Source organism: Cervus elaphus, chromosome 5 (assembly GCF_910594005.1).
Source record: "Cervus elaphus chromosome 5, mCerEla1.1, whole genome shotgun sequence".
NCBI classification, from domain to species: domain Eukaryota; kingdom Metazoa; phylum Chordata; class Mammalia; order Artiodactyla; family Cervidae; genus Cervus; species Cervus elaphus.
The window spans coordinates 55,949,561-55,967,683 of record NC_057819.1 but is presented as its reverse complement, the minus strand read 5'-3'; the positions used below and the strand labels follow the sequence as shown (position 1 = coordinate 55,967,683).

General features: G+C 44.3%; 1 protein-coding gene across 1 annotated transcript in view; it reads left to right on the top strand.

Moving 5' to 3' along the window:
• The first annotated feature begins 10,903 nt into the window (after positions 1–10,903).
• Positions 10,904–18,123, top strand: part of FREM3 (FRAS1 related extracellular matrix 3) — a 97,514-nt gene continuing 90,294 nt past the window's right edge. Inside the window, exons 1-2 of the mRNA XM_043900744.1 lie at positions 10,904–16,085; positions 17,698–17,787. Of these exons, the coding sequence (XP_043756679.1) occupies positions 10,904–16,085; positions 17,698–17,787 (5,272 nt within the window). The remainder of the gene's footprint in view (positions 16,086–17,697; positions 17,788–18,123) is intronic.

Genomic DNA, 18,123 nt, shown 5'->3' with positions numbered 1-18,123 from the left:
CAACAGGGCTACAGAGAGTCAGACACAACTGAGCGACTACCACTTTCACTTTCAGGCATTATTAACTACAGACTGCCATCAGGAGGACAGAGACCCAGAAGCGGACAGTGATCTGTGGCACTTGCCTACAGGAACATCCCTAATAAGCAGGGCCCAGATCTTCCCACCACAAGTCCAGGCCTCTTTCCAGTAGCTCAGATTTGGACCCAACTGTCATAACCCACGGCACTACACTTTCTGTTGGTAACTGTCGCAGCTTCTCTTACTTACCATGAAAATTCTAGATGTTTCATGGGCTTGGGATCCTGTTTGTTTCTTTTTATGCGTGGAAAGAAATCTGTTTCAAACAGATACACAGTCGTAAATAACAGGTTTTGAAGAGCTCCCATTGCACTTTCAGGAAAATTCCAATAAACAAAGATCACAGGAAAGGCATTTTTCCAACAACTGCACAAAATTGAGATAAGCTAACTGCACATATTGTAGCCTTGATCGTCTCCAACAGCAAAGGTACAGAATTTAAAGTGCCTGTTGCTTTTGTAACACAGTTTAAATAGTGTCTGTGTGTACATACATACATATAGGTATATATGCATATACAGAGATGCGTATAGAGATGTGTATGTGTGTGTGAGTGCTCAGTCCTTTAGTTGTATCCAACTCTGTGACCTTATAACCTGTGGCCAGCCAGTCTCCTCTACCCATGGGATTCTACAGGCAAGAATACCGGAATGGGTCACCATTTCCCTATCCAAGGAATCTTCCAGACCCAGGGATCGAACCCTTGTCTCCTGCATCTTCTGCTTTGGCAGGTGGATTCTTTACCACTGTGTCACCAGTGAAGCCCAAGCTACATATACACACAGTGACAAAATTAGAATCAAGTATTTGGAAAACAAGGTATCATGCGAAGCCTATACCACTTCATGGCAAATAAGAGAGACGCATGATCAGAGCAGTAGTCGTGCAAGATGTTAGAGACTTGGAAAATAATATCATACTCCAGGCATAAAGTGACAATATCTGAAGGAGGGTAGTTACAAGGGAAAGGGAAAGGCAGGTAACGATATGAGAAAATGAAGTAATAACTAGCCATAAGTCTGAGTAGACTCTATGCCCCCTGCAGGCCAGATGCACGCACGCATGCTTAGTTGCTTCAGTTGTGTCCAACTCTTTGACACTGTGGACTGTGGCCTGACAGGCTCCTCTGTCCATGGAATTCTCCAGTAAGTCCAGAAGGCAAGGGAGGGGAAAGATTTTACTCACTTTTGAATGTGAGCCACTTAGAAGAACAATGTCACTATTCGTTAAAATGGGAAAAACCAGTGGTGAGAGAATTCTGGTTGAAAAACTATAATGAAATTCCATGATGATGTAAACTTGGAATAGTTCTGCTGTCCGATTCCCTTTAATAGGCTTCCCAGGTGGCGCTAGTCAGGTGACATAAGAGATGTGTGTTATCCCCTGGAGAAGGAAATGGCAACCCTCTCCAATTTTCTTGCCTGGACAATCCCACGGACTTAGGAGCCTGGCCGGCTGCAGTGCAGGGGATCGCAGAGTCAGACACAACTGAGGTGACTTAGCACGCGTTCCTCTTAAACACACGTGATCTGTAATTGAGCTACGGAAGTATTCTTGGGTCCTGCTATCATATCTGCAATAATATGAGTCAGTACTTTCTTCGCGATCACTGTCTTCTTTCCTAATTTCCTAGCACCCTTTAAAAACTTCTGTGACTCTATGAAGAATTAAGGAGAGAAAGGGAAAAATGTATTGATCATGCTTTGCCTAAAACTACAGCACCCAAAAAGGCCCAATAGGTGGGAGTGCCGTCTGGTCCAATGTCTGCTAAACATTGGAAATAAAAGATAACCCTGGCAATGGCTTTACAGACCTCGGATTTCAAGGACCTGTAATTATGCCAAACATGAAATGTATCTAGCACATCTTGGACTGCATCACTGGTACAGAGAAATAGTTAAACTGTTACTGAATTAAACTACCCATGAATTTAGCTATTTTAAAACGGAAACAAGATTTTTTATTCCAGAAAACAGATTGTTTAGTTGGAAGCATTCTCTCAGTTGTTCATCATTTTCTATTAATGCTCTTGTGGGCCTTTTTATATAAAAGGAAATTCTCTATTTCTACCAAGTCTGGAAATGTTATCCAACTCTTTCTCATAAAGCCCACAGTTTGCAAACTTAGCTCACAAATGCAAATAGCTGTGTAACTACCAACCACATCTTTAATTTAGAGCATCTGACATTATAAGGCACACAAGTGAAAGTAATGTATCGAACACCATAAGTGTTTTGAGAGCAAGTAAACCAATAAAAACATTATTCAAGATAATGTGTTCAGTAAGAAAACTCATAGAGAATTTATGCATATGCTTAGAGCATCTATTCAACATTTGCTTTTACAGTCACTTTAAAAGAATAATCAACATGTCACATTACTAAAAATAAACCCATTCAACAACAATAACAAAAGAAGCAGCTGGTACGGTGTGCTTCTCTTCCACTGCAGCTGCTTTATATTATTAAAATTTTACATTTTGCAACTGACACCAGAGCAATCTAGACTTTTCAAAATGTGATATTCATTTGCACTACTTTAACAATTTTCTTTTAGAACTCAAAAATGTAACTTTTTAAACTTGAAAACATAAATTTTAATTGTTCTGTTGCAGTGTTCATATTACAGTGTCTACATGTTCAAATATATTAAATGGATGTGGTTGAAACTTAATGCAATTCGTATACTATATATTTCATCTGTTTATAAGATTTCTGTTTCAAAAAGTTCTGAGGAGGAAAATAGAAAAATAGAAATAATCTTCAAAATAGAAACCATATTTATTCTTCTGTGTATTATACAGAGAATAATGCCAAGCCTGGAAAAATCCACTTATAAGATATTGTATAATCATGTGACCCATGACAGTTGAACATAAATTTTGGAATAATTCAACTTTTAAAACTCATATTGAAATCAGTATGTTGTACACCTATAACTTCTTTAACATTGTCCTATACTTCAACAATACTTCAAAGCCAATCCACTAACACCAGATTTTAGTGAGAGAAACACAGATAGAAAGTACTGTGTTTATGGGAAGGAACCAAACATGAGAATGGGCAGCTCAGGGCCAAAAGACCCAAACTCTTCAGCGGCTTTCAGGGAAGTGTTTTAAAGACAGTATGAGAGAGAGGGTCACAGGGTGCAAGATCAGCTGGTGCTCAACTCTCTGTTGATGGTGAGGTAACAGGCTATGTTTCAAGAATCTTATTCATCAACCTTCTAGTCCCAACCAGTCAACATGCTGATGCTCAGCCCACAGTTGACCTCCTCCACCTGTCAGGGATTTTAGTATCTGCAAAACTACTCAGGCATATGGCTCAGGATATTATCTGCAGACATTGAGAAAGAGCTAAAGGTCCTTGAGTTTGTTTTCTGGCTAAACTATTATTTTGTCTTTCTTGATTTTTTTCCCTTTGTTTACAGTTTCTCACTTCTTTGATTAAATTTGTTCTTTGGAACCCGGGGGAAATTTAGGAGGCCAAAGTTTTTCTATAAACAAGAGATGTCTGCTCCCTGGAAAGTCAGGGTTCTGCTCAGTTTCAGATTTACAAGTTCACAGATGGAGAGGATTTTTTCCCAGGATAAATCAGACCCCAAGCCTCACCCATAACTGATTTAAATGATATTTGGATATTTTGGACTTAGAGCTGATGATGGGTTGGGTTAAAGACTTTCAGAGATGGTGAAATGGGGTGACTGTATTTTGCATATGAAAAGGGTATGAATTTAGAGGGACCGGAGCATGAATGGTCTGGGTTAAATTGTGCCAGATAACCATAGTACCTCAGAATGAGATCCTCTTTAGAGATGAGATTTTTACCCAGGGAATCAAGTTAAAGTGAGGTCATTAGAGTGGCCCTCAATCCAACATGACTGGTGTCCCAAGAAAAGTGGAATCTGGGCACAGAGACGTGCACAGAGGGAAGATGATATAAAGAAACACAGGAAAGGGACTTCCCTGGTGGTCCAGGGGTTGAGACTCCATGTTCCCAATGCAGGGGTCTTGGCCTTGATCCCTGGTCATGGAACTAGATCTGCATGCCACAACTGAGGCTCCTGCATGCCTCAACTACCACCTGGCACAGTCAAATAAACTAAAAAAAAAAAAAAAGATTCACAGGGATGGGATGGCCATCTACAAGTCACAGAGAGAGGCCTGCAACAGAGCCTTCCCTCACAGCCCTTGGAAGGAATCAAGCTTGGTTTCCAACCATGCACCTCCAGAGTTGTGAGATTATAAGCTCTGTTGTTTAAATCACCCAGTCTGTGGCACTGTGTTACAGCAGCCCAAAAAATACACACAACACCATTTAATTATAACAATTTAACATAGAAAACATATTGATATTAAAATCATAGAGTTTATGTGACATTTGAACGTGTTTAACAACAATTGATAATTTCTTGCAGTAAGTTAGTGCTACTTTTAATCTCCTTATAAAATATATTTAATAAAGGTAGAATCATACCTTACTAGTTCTGTATTTCCTATGCATATTCCGTACTTATCTTATTGATTAAAAGAAAAAAAGTCAGAATATAACACTCTGAAAGCATGAGCAAAAGAAAAAATGCTGAGAGGCAGCGTGGCTTAGCAACTGAAGCACAGCAACAATTGTAACTATATGTAACTGATAAATACCGTAACGAATCATTTTTAGAATTTGGCTGAGCTGTAAATTTTGGAGTGGAAACCATGATTACAAAATGCAACAGATCAACTCTTAACAGAGAGAAATGCTGACACTAAAAATAAATAATTCCCCATCACATAAAACTTGAAGACAAATAAACAGAACTGCTTAAAAGCCAGACTTTCTATTAAATCATTCAAATTCTATTAACGGAAAGCCAGGATAAAGAACAAAATGTTGCCCTCTTTAAATTATTCCGACATCAGATTCTACTAAGGTTTCTTTAAAAAAAAAAAAAAAACACACAGCTAATTAAATAGTATCACTCTTCCTCATCATGTGAGCTTTGGCTCCTAAATCTTTGAAACTACTTTAAAGGAAATCACTGCTAAATAGACATGATATCGAAATATACAATCAAGGAACAAAGAATATCAGTTAGATTAGAATCAATTATTTAGCTCTGATTATTTTTTAACATATATTTTTAACGCCTTCCTTTGAAGTGAAATTTAGTTACTTCCTTAAGTGTTGTATGATTTAAAGTAAGATAATAATAAAAAATAAATAAAGATAATCAATTATCATGTGGCAGGTTAGAAGAACCCTTCTGGTCTTCCAGGATCTTATTTTCAAACAGGAATGAAAGCTTTTGAATCAGTTCTTTGTCCTGATGCAAAATAGAAGAGTCTTTTCCTCACTCACCTCCATAAGCTCCCCTGCCCTTAACCCTTAGCCTTCAAGCATTTTCCCTGAACAGCTACAATCTGCATAGGAGCCCTTTCTTTGGGAGATCATGAACCCAACAGCCTGAAGGGCAGCTCTCTCTGGCATGAGAGAGCCAGAACCATCTGCTCTCTTCCAGACATTAGCTTGAATCTCAGAAGAGCAGGAAAATATATTCTGAATCACATCTTCTCTCTCCTTCCCCATACCATCCAGTTCCCAAATGTGCTGACTTCACATTAATAGCATAACTAGCACTATCAATATCAATAACTGGGAGAAATATTGATAACCTCAGATATGCAGAGGATACCACCCTTATACCAGAAAGCAAAGAGGAACTAAAGAGTCTCTTGATGATGGTGAAAGAGGAGAGTAAAAAAGCTGGCTTAAAACTCAACATTCAAAAAACAAAGATCATGGCATCTGGTCCCATCACTTCGTGGCCCATAGGTGAGGAAACAATGGAAACAGTGACAGACTTTATTTTCTTGGTCTCCAAAATCACTGTAGATGCTGACTACAGCTGCAAAATTAGAAGGCGATTGCTCCTTGAAAGAAAAGCTACGACAAACACTAGACAGCATATTAAAAAGCAGAGACATTACTTTGTCAACAAAGGTCCATCGAGTCAAAGCTATGGTTTTTCCAGTAGTCATGTATGGATGTGAGAGTTGGACTATAAAGAAAGCTGAGCACCAAAGAATTGATGTTTTTGAACTGTGGTGTTGGAAAAGACTCTTAAGAGTCCCTTGGACTGCAAGGAGATCCAACCAGTCCATCCTAAAGGAAATCAGTCCTGAATATTCATTGGAAGGACTGATGCTGAAGCTGAAGCTCCAATACTTTGGCCACCTGATGCTGACTCATTGGAAAAGACCCTGATGCTGGGAAAGATTGAAGGCAGGAGGAGAAGGGGGCAACAGAGGATGAGATGGTTGGATGGCATCACTGACTCAATAGACATGAGTTTGAACAAGCTCCAGGGAGATGGTGATGGACAGGGAAGCCTGGTGTGCTGCAGTTCATGGGGTCACAAAGAGTCGGACACGACTGAGCGACTAAACAACAACAGCGGCAGTATTTATTGGGTGAGTTTAAGTGAATAAGTGCTGCATCACATCTCTGATACAAGCTGTGTGGCTACTGCTGTTGGGTAGCCCAACTGGGTGGAGCCTGCCTTTAAGAACACCCTGTAGTATACAGAGGCACAGAAAACAGTGCCGTCCTGCAAGGCAGGGAGACCCTTGTCCATCATGCAAAGGAAGACATGGTCCTGGGATACAGCCATTGAGGTGGAGCCGTGGCTGCTGCATTCTTCAGGTTGGGAGGGACCAATAGGAACATAGATGCCAATTAACTCCATATGTAATAGGGGGCAAAGTTGGCTTGGCCAATGCCAGACTGTGTACTTAACCCCTCTTGAAGCTATTGTCTTGGCAGATGACATAGGACCTACACAGCCAATGGAGGTCATTTTAAAGTTTTGGGGAGGAGGGGGTTATTTTTTTTTAACCTGTTGCCTTACTGGAACATGTTCTTTAATGTCCAAGAATCCATTGTTGGCCCCAAGGTCGACTAGAGGAAAGCCTCTGGCTAGGTTTTACTGTGGTGAGGCATTCATCTTGCAAAATTTAGGGTTTAGGCCCTTTTATTTCTCCAGTTAGTAGAGAAAAAGCAGCTTCAGCAAAGATCAGATTGAATAACTGGGCTCCGTTAGCCTTGAATGGGGAGCAGAGATGCCGGTGTGGAACTTCCTAGTTCGTGAGGCACAGCCTTCCACGGGGTCTCAGTCATTTCTCCTGAAGTTGGATGTGACTTTACTGAAAATGGATTGTCTCCCTGCCAAAGCACAAGTACAATATTTGCATATATAGTCTCTTTTCTGTGACCTATTAAATACCATTTACGAACTTCAGGCAGAGCCAATTATTAATGGAGCGGGCATGGCAGAAAGCACCCTGGGGTGACAGGGGCATGTGAGGGCTCCTCTCACATCCTCTCACATGTCCCACTAAAAGTAGGACGACTTTTAGTGATAGTTGAATTAATTTACAAGGTAAAATTTTCCTACTTAACTCCTGCAAATCTCCATTTCTCATCTGTAATTGTAATAGTAACTTCATTATTGAACACTGTGTGCCAGGTACTGTTCAAAGCTTTTTATGTGCAGTAACCTATTTAATGTTTATAATAGCTGTATGAGATGGGGTCTATCATTACATATAAATTAAAAATGAGACACATAGCCACCTTGCAGGGTTCCAAAAGAATCCAATGACATAGGGCATATGAAAGCCACCAGCATAGCACACAGTCTGTAGTTCTTTTCTTTTCTGTTTCTTTATAATTGCTCTACAATGTTGTGTTGTGCTCGTTTCTGCAGTACAATAAAATAATTCAGCTGTATGAATAAATGTATCCCCTCCCTTTTGAGCCTCCCTCCACTCCCCGATCCCAGTCTTCTCAGGCCATCACTGAGCACTGAGCTGAGATCCCTGTGTTATACGGCAGCCTCCCACTAGCTATTGTACATACGGTAGTGTCTATATGTCAGTGCTACGCTCTCCGTTTGTCCCAATCTCTCCTTAACCCCCAACCCTGCCTCATGTCCACAAGTCTATTCTCTAGGTCAGCGTCTCTTCCTGCCCCGCAAATAGGTTCATCAGTACCATTCTTCTAGATTCTCTCTCTATATATATATACATATATATGCTGTAGTTCTTTTCTTTCCCACTTAATATAGACTTGAAATGCAGCTCAGGTTTAAAAGAGAAATTTGGGAAGGTAAGAGATAAAAGAAATACAATATGGATAACTGAAATTGCCCTGTGGAAAGAAAACTCTAATAAAATAAATAGTTGGTTAGAAATCAAATTTATGTCCCCTGAACAGAACAATCACCAGCCTCTAATAAACTGTCATAGTATGAAACAGAAAGAAAGAAGTGATCCTACATTTGCAGTGGGTTTTTTCTACCTAACACCTTGGCTTTATAGTATGTCAGTTACTAATTCTGAGACTTTCCTTCTTTTATTCATTCATTCAGTCAACAAACGGTTATCATGTACCTTCTATGGGATGGGGGGCATAGCATTAGGTATCAGGTGTGAACAGAGCACACTCCCCACTCTCATGGAGCATGAAGTCTAGTGGAGAAGACAGATCTTAATCAAATGGTCTGTAAATGTATAATTGCAGAGATTTAATATGGCTTGGGGAGCATAGAAAAAAGACTTTTGAAAAATTAGGATTTGAGTGGAAAGGAAGAGGAAAACCAGAAGGGTATGGCAAATGGACAATACCAACCATGGCTATTGGATTTCTCCATCTAGATTACTAATGACCTTAGCAGGAGTTTTGTTGAAATGGAAGCATGCTAAGAGGGAGTTGGTAGGAGGTTATGAAATGGAGATAGTAAGCAAAAACAAACAAAACACAAGAAGAAAAAGTACCACCTTCAAGAAGCTTCATAGTGAAGAAGAAGAAAAGGAATGTTAGCTGGAGGGGGCAGATCCAAGGACAAAAACATCAACATAGTTTAACTGTCAGCTCAACTGACCACCCCATCTCTGCCTATAATGATAATAGCACATGAACAAGATAGTTGCCCAGATTGAGTGATGCTTGAATGGGAATCGAAATTACACTCACACAAGAATATTCACTTGGTAAAGTTTAATATATGGAGACAAAATGAGAGTTTTATTATTTTTAAAAAATTTGGACAAGGTAGGAGCTTTATAAAATATAATGCCTCTTTCATTTACAGTGAAATTTGACCCGTGTTTCAATTTAAAATATTCTTAATAATACTTTCCAGACACACCAGAGTAGCTCTGCATAATTAGGCTAACATATATTGTTTCAAATTTACCATCTCTTAAAGTTCTGTTATATGAACAAATCTATGTGTTAAGTAGTATTCTACTTTGGTGGATTATATAGACCCATAGCATGTCACTGGTTGGTTAAATTAAATATTTAGGGAGAAAATTAACTATTTCAATCCACTAGCAGTTTATTCCCGATCTGGGAGTCAGTCAGTTGTTGTTGCTGCTGCTCAAGTGAATAAAACAGGCTGTTAAAAAAAAAAATTGTAAAAAAAAATCAAAAGAATAATTTAAGGATGACATTCTACAGATTTATATTCCCCTTAAAGCCATTTTTATTAGTACAGTTTTAGATGCATCTATTTCTCCATCATCAATAGGTCTCTCTCACATTTACATTAATTGCTTTCTAAAAATCACATTTTATTTATAGGAAGAAATTACTCCACACTGTGGCTAAATGGACACCTCTGATACTTAAAACATGATTATGAGGCTAAGAACCTAACCCCACACCAGGGAGGGCAGGCATCCCTCATCTGAAAGCCAAATTCCATTACAGATGTTGAATAGGTTAATTCACAGAAATTGATCCAAGTGTTAAGTATTTTCTGTTACTGTTTCTCTTGACATCCTCCCCTCCGGCTACGATATATTTTTCTACAAAGAAAGTAATTAGGAAATAGCACATCTAATAAACTCACAGGCAGTCACTGTTGATCAGATATGGAAATCACGCTCTAAGAAAATAAAAGCCATCCGGTCCATCCAGTTGTGTGGTACATGAGACCCATTGACTAGAAACAAATTAAAATCTGTTCACCAGTCAGATGCTGGTGCTCTTCCCCCCAAAACTGAGAAGGAGAAATGTCGGGGTTATTTTGTAAGCAAGGAATCACAGGATCCGAAATAAGCTGCTTTATCAGGCAGACAGCTAGAAAATCCTATTTGCAAAATAGCTCCCACTAGCATCTTTTATGTCCGAAGTGAGACTCAGGTTTGGCTGGAAAATGCACTCTTGTCAGCGGTAAGGAAGAGGAATGGGGTTTCTTCCCACTCTCAGAAAGACCGTTGCCTGGATGAATGGACCGCGGGAGCGCAGTGTCTCACACCAGCAGAACTGACCCGGCGATGTTCACCGTCTCCGGCCCTGGAGGACAATCCCGTTGAGCCGCCCGGGAAGGAGAGTATCCGGACCGACTGGTCGGAGGCTGGCAGCCCAGGGTTGCACGGTGGCCGGCCACCCCTCCCTCCAGGCTCGAGGGTCGGTAAGATACCCTGGGTAAAGGTACCAAGGGGCAGAGGGGAGTGCTCCTACGCTCCTAGGTCTCCGAGCGCTGGGGCACATCTGGACAACGCCTGGTGCCTGCAATGGACAGACTGGAGAGGGGGAGGAGCAGAGAAGGCTGCGCCCCTTCCCCCCACCCTCCCACCGGCACTCCCCATCCACCCCCCGCTGCTTTTACCTGCTGCAGCTGAAGCGCAGCCCCTTGAAGGCTCTTGTTGAGTCCGCTCACCCGCTCCAGAGTGGACAGCAGCCACCGTCTCCACCGCCTGCACCTGCTGCTGAACGGGCCACTCTGAAGACAGGATACCCTCCAGGCAGCCCAGCGCCAAGGTCCCATGGCTGGCACTTCTCCGCGCCCCGCTGGGACGCCCCGGCAGCTCGCCGCCGCGCTCGCCTACCTGCTCCTGAGCTGCCCTGCCCTGCAGGGACAGACACCCTCGCCGGAGGCTGAGCCCCCTCGGGCGCCCTACCTGCCCACCTGGGGCGCCCTCGGTCGCAGTAGCCCCGACGGCCCCAGCATCCTGATCGCCAACCCCGGGCTCCGGGTACCCGTGGGCCGCTCGCTTTGGCTCGACCCGCTCCGGGACCTGGTGATTCGAGTGCAGCCGGGGGACCGCTGCGAGGTGACGGTGCTGGACGCCCTGCCGCCGCGCCACGGCGCGCTCTCCCCGCGCCGCTTCCCCTGCGCCTTCGGGCCCCGTCAGGTCCGGTACACTCACTGGGGCGCCCGCAACCCCGGACGCGCGCGGGTGAGGCTGCAGCTGCGCTACGACGCCGGGACTTCCACGCTCGCGCTGCCCTTCATGCTCGCGGTGGACGTGGTCTTCCACCGGCTGACGCTGGTGACGCGCAACCGGCCTTTGGCGGTGGAGAAGCTGCGCGGCTGGAGCCACGCCATTGACAGGAGAGTGCTGGCCTTTGCCTCCCCGGAGCCCGGGACCGCGGCCACCCGCAGGTGCCGGCTCACCCCTGTTCCCCCCGAGGGTGGCCCGCTGCCCAAGTATGGGCTTTTGGTGGATGCCACGGGGGCCCCTCTCCCCAGGGCCAAGGCCATAGACTGCGAGGCTTTTATCCGGGCTGGGGTGCGCTACCAGCACACCTCCACCACCCCCTCGCCCAACCGGGACTATGTGCCCATGGTGGCGGAGCTGCTAGGGCCAGGGGACCCAGGAGCTGAGTCAGGGGAGTTGCTGCTCCGAGAGCATTTCCAGCTACTGGTGAGGATCCGCGAGGGATCCGAGAACACGGCGCCCAGGCCCAGCCTCGCAGCTCCGATGATGCTGGAGGTCCATCAGTTCCTGCTGACCTCCCTGACGCCCGACGCCCTGGCTGCAGAGGACAAGGAGTCTAATGCCGATGACCTGGTCTTCAACATTCTCAATGCTCCCATCACCCGGCCGGAGCACCAGGGCTACGTGGTCAGCACTGACGACCCCCTAGGACTTCCAGTGTCGTTCTTCAGCCAGCAGGAGCTGCGGGAACTGAAAATTGCTTATCAGCCTCCTACAGAGAAATCGGATGCGGAGCACCTCTTCCAACTGGAGATGGAGGTGGTGGATGCAGATGGTGCCATCTCGGACCCCTTTACCTTTATGGTGGTCGTAAAACCCCTGAACAGCCTGGCCCCGGTGGCTAACTATGACCGGGGACTACTACTTTTTGAAGGTCAGTCAAGGCCCCTCTCCAGCGCCCACAGCCTTCAGATCAGTGATAGTGATCACCTGGGAGAGGTGAAAGTGTCTGCCATCAGGGGCTTGAGACATGGGGAGCTGGTCGTGCTTGGGGCGCCAGCAGGGTGCAAGCATTTCACGCCAACAGACCTGGCAGCAGGGCGAGTGGTGTACCAGCATGATGGCAGCGACACCTACAGTGACAACATCGTCTTCCGGATGGAGAGTGGGCACCACCAGGTGGAATTCCTCTTCCCTCTCACCATCATCGCTGTTGATGATGAACCGCCAATGGTCACTGCCAACATCGGGCTCTCAGTGACCGAAGGGCAGGTGGTCCAGATCTCCCCCTTTGTCCTGAGTGCGACAGATGTTGACTCTGAGGACTCGACCATCCACTTTGTGCTAGAGGACCAGCCTCTGGAAGGAGAAGAGGAAGAAAGAGGCAGGGATCTGACTCCCGGTTCCTCCAGCTCAAGGCAGCACCTGGGGGAGATGCTGCTGCGGCAGTCGGAACCACCTCGGGCTCCTGAAGATGAAGGCTGGTATTACGTGGGAAAGGAAGGACTTTATGAGAAGGTGGTGACTGAATGGCTTCAACAAGACATAGTGGAAGGGAGACTCTTCTACCGCCATCTTGGACCCTTTGGTCCTCAATCCATAATGGCCCGGATAACTTTCCACGTGCAGGATGACCATGACCCACCCAATCTATCCAAGCAACATTTCTTCACCATCAGAGTCCAACCAGTGGATCTGCAGAGTCCAGAGCTGTTTCCAGGAACTACCCTAGAAATGACCGTGCAGCAATACCAACTCACTCACTTCCAGAAGAAATTCCTCCAATATATTGACCGGGACTCAGATGACCAGCACCTGTGGTACTCCCTACTGATGCCCCCTACTGACACAGATGGCAACCACCAAGTCGGGGCTGGAGAAATTGTGCTCACCGCTTCACCAGACACACCCATTGTGCGCTTCACCCAGGCCCAGGTAAATCACCATGAAGTTGCCTACCAGCCCCCCCGGAAGAAGCTGGGTATTGTACCACGGATTGTGCAGTTCACCTACCAGGTGGAGGATGCTGCAGGAAATAGTGTACCTGGCACATTCACATTATTCCTGAAGCCTGTGGACAACCAGCCTCCCCAAGTCACCAACAGAGGCTTTACTGTCTTAGAAGGAGAGAGTTTCATCCTCAGCAGTAATGAGCTGGATGTTTCAGACCCTGACACAGACATCGACCAGATTGTCTTCATATTAGTTTGGGGTCCCCAACATGGACATTTGCAGTACTTAAAAAAAGGTATGGTCCCAGGGGAATATTTCATGCAAGCTGATATTGTTAACGGGAGTGTCTCTTATCAGAACCACAGAAACCAGGCCACCAGTGATACCTTCCATCTGGAGGTAAGTGACAAGGTACATCACATACCTATCACTGTCCAGATTTCTGTGCACCCCACAGCAGCTGACAAAAGTCCCAGGATCTCTATTATAGGTAACTCATTATTAGATGTGTCCATAGATGTACTAGAAAATACAGCCACTGAGATCACCATGGACATCATCCATGGTCAAAAGGACACAGGTGACTTGATGCTCTCTTTCACTGTGGAAGACAGCCCCAAATTGGGCACTATTCTGGTGAATGGTTTACCCACAGAACGGTTCACCCAAGAGGACCTCATCAGTGAGACAGTAGTCTATGTCCACACAGGAGGGGAAGTTGGATTCCAGAAGCAGCATGATGCCTTCAGGCTTGCCCTCTCCAAGGATTCTGATCAGCGGATGATGGGAGACAGCACAGTGGAAGAAGTGCAGGTTCAAGTGGTTGTGCTGCCCGTCAACAATGTGGCCCCCAAGGTCTTGATCAGGGAGCCTTATGTTGTCCATGAAGGTGGGAAGGGTGCCTTGACCTTACAACATCTCAGCATCGAAGATGCAGACACTCCCCAAGATGAAATTCTCTGCACAGTAACTGGTCAGCCAGTCTCTGGCTACCTGGAAAATGTGACACCAGCTCCCGGATCAGTAGAGACCCGAGCTGGTTATCCCATCAGTGCTTTCTCCATCAGAGATGTCCAGCTAAGCCATATCAACTATGTGCAGAGTATCCACAAGGGGGTAGAACCACAAAAAGATCAGTTCACCTTTTATTGCTCTGATGGCATCAACTTCTCCCCAAAGGTCCTCTTTCCTATAATGATCTTACCCACCAATGATGAGCAGCCTGAACTTTTTGCCCGTGAGTTTGTGGTATTAGAGGGAATGAGCATTGTCATAGATACCCCACTGCTCAATGGAGCCGATGCTGACCTGCCACCAAACGAGCTTCACTTTCAGCTCACAGCCCTCCCTCGGCATGGGCGAATTATACAGCAGCTGGCCACAGAGAGCCAGCCCGTCCGTAGCTTCACCTTACAGGAGATTCAGGAGGCCTCCACCATTGTGTATGAGCACGATGACTCTGAGAGCGCAGAGGACAGTTTTGAGGTCTGGCTGAGTGACGGCAAGCACGCCACCCACAGGACGGTGCTCGTTGTGGTGGTCCTGGTGGACGATGAAACCCCTCGGCTGACCACCAACAACGGGCTGGAAGTCGAGACTGGCCACACTGGGGTCATCACCAGTCAGGTCCTCAAAGCCACAGATCTCGACTCAGATGATGAGAGCCTCCGTTTTATCCTCCGCTCTGGGCCTCAACAAGGGCTTCTACAGCGACTGAGAAAACCCAGAGGGGAGGTGAGGAACAACCTCACCCTGGGAATGAACTTCACCCAGGGTGAGATTGACCGAGGCCTCATTTGTTACACCCACACAGGCGAAGGGCTTCGTGACCTTATCAAGTTTGATGTGACTGATGGGATTAACCCTTTGCTAGACCGCTCTTTCAACATCACCATTGGCAGCTTAGACAGGGTCTTCTTCCCTGAGGTGGTTAGCAAAGGGGTCACCTTGACAGAAGGTGGCAGAGTGACCCTCACCACAGACCTGCTTAGCACCAATGACATCAACAGCTTTGATGAACAGCTGCACTTTAGCATCACACGGGCTCCTAGCCTGGGGCACTTGGAAGTCTCTGACCACCCTGGGGAGCCCATTACCTCTTTCACTCAGCGGCAGTTGGCTGGCAACAAGATAGTCTATGTTTGCACTTCGAATGATGAGATAAAGATGGACAGCTTTGAGTTTCAAGAGGCTGATGAACATAATCCCGTGTTTCAAACCTTCAGGATCTTCATCATGGATGTGAATAATAAGAAACCTATCATGACCATCCACAAACTGATATTGCAAGAAGGGGAAAGAAAATGCATTACTCCCTTCGAGTTGACAGCGAAAGACAAGGACACCCCAGATGACCTCCTCCTCTTTACCATCACCGAGGTCCCCATCCATGGCAGGATTTTGTATAATGGCAGTCATCCTGTGACCACCTTCACCCAACGGGACCTGAACGAGAACTTGGTTTGCTACTGGCATGATGGCAGTGAGGCCACTGAAGACAGATTCTTCTTGACTGTGACGGACGGCACTCATGCTGATTTCTATGTCTTCCCAAACACTGCTGTGGAGACACACAGACCTCAGGTAATGTGGATTCACGTAAGAAACTCCCTCGACAACAGGTTCTCCCAGACTGCCTTCAACAGAGATGCCCTGGCCTTGAAACACCTTCCCCCTGGGCATGTGGCCTTCCTGATCACCAGCAGGTCTCTGAAGACAGAGGATTGGGACAGTTCCCACAGGCTCCAAAAGTATGAAGTGACCAGAAGACCGGTGCACGGCTTCATTATCAACACTGGCCTTGGAAATGAGAGCACGCGAGTTTTTACACAAGGTTAGTACACCGTGTCCCCTGATGCCTTTGTCCTGCTCCTTAAGTAGATCAGATCTCCCAGCTCTGCATGAAATTGCCCTGACCTCAGCTTTAGCAGAAAGATTCTAATTCTAATGAAATACAATGGCATGAGAAATTAACAATGAAAGGCAACAAACCCATTATCAGCTCTTTCATCAGCATGCTCTTTACACTGGAACTCTCAGGCATTCAATCAGTTTTGTAGTTACACATTAAAACTGCCAAATATAGGTGGACAGCTTCTGCTTCTGAAATATTATAAGATTACAATGATTTTGAAAAGATCAGTTAAAATTTGAATTTTTGGTAAAGAATGACATACCTAGGAATCACTTGCATAGTTTACCAGTAAGTCTGGATTTCTGAAGATAGTGGTTTGGTGTCTTGATTTCAGATATAAAAATTATACTGCATATTTTATTGTACTGTTCAAATTCAATTTCTGTATCTAGAAAATGCATAGAACTAAGTTTGCCAAGGGCCACTTGCAATGCAGGAGACACAGGTTTGATCCCTGAATAATGAAAATCCCCTGGAGAAGGAAATGGCAACCCAGTATTCTTGCCTGGGAAATCCCATGGGCAGAGAGGCTTGGCAGACTATAGTCCATAGCAAAGAGTCTGACAGGACTGAGCGACTTAAGACACACGCATGCACACAAGTTTGCCAAACTAGGGGAGTATATGTTTTCATGATCATTTTTCTTTTATGTTTGTTGTTACCACAATGGTGAACTAAAGGCAGGTCCCTCTGGCTTCCCAGGTGATAAGACACTGATACCTTGGGCTGCTCTTCACATAGTCATAAAACTTTTTCATGTAGCTCTGTGCATGAGATGTGAAGAGATACATGGAATTTTACACATCCAATACACATAAAGCTGGATGCAATTTTAGAGTAAAACTAAAGAAGGTTGTTTAAAAAACAGTTTCTTTACATTTTCAGAATTGCTTCCAAACCAAGTGAAATCATATGAGGTTCTATAAAAATTGTTTTTGCAAATGAATACCCCAAAATGCAAATTGTCTTGAAAATACTAGTTTTAGCAATACAAAAACACAATTATAGACCCAACTGACACATTCTCAAATATCCAAGAGAATGGGAAATAGAAAAACATCATGATTTTATTCTTATTTCCTTTTTACTGAGGATGCAATAGTTATTCTTGTTTAAATTCATTTCAACAAATAGTTCATGAGTATCTGAGTATTTCAACCTTGGATAGAAGACCTAACACCAGCTGGATTAAGCTGTCTATAGAGGACTGGGATATTGTGAAGTGTGCATAGGTAGAACCTGGGCATCCTTCTTGGATGCCCATCTTGTCATCCCAGAGATCATAGACAGAGTAGCGCAGTTACAGAATTTAAAATTATAAGGTTCCATTTTTTGCTATTGCAACTTTAAGAAAAAGTTAAATTCTTATTAACCTCATTATTTTTTTAAAAGTTAGATTCGTGTTCATTTAATCATTTTTAAATTTACTAATTATAGTATTTTCATGCCCTATAAAAAACAATGAAGTTCTTATCATATTCATTTTCTGTGTGCCGACATGGTGTATGTATGATGCTTGCTCTTTTACTAGCTGACATTGATGACATGAGGATCTACTACATCTTGAATGAAGGCAGCAAGGCAACTAAAGACATCTTCTACTTCTCTGCTGAAGACAATGGTAAGTCAGTACTGAGACCATACCCAGCAGTCTTGGTTAACTAAAGTCAATATGAGATGGAAAAAAATTAAATCATGTACATAGTAATCACAATCAGTAATGCCATAATATCACCAAATGAATTCTTTTGGTTTTATTTGTAGTCTTCTGCCAAAGCATCCTTGACAAATCACTTTTTAGTGCAAAGCAATGAAAAATTTCAGTAATCAATATGGAGTATTTTACCTGACCAAGGTGATGCGTGACATCCTATAGGCAAGTAAATTTCCTCTTCAAGAGGATCTGAGAATGTAGCTGGTAGTGTGTCTTACTCTAAAACTAAAACAAATCTATAGA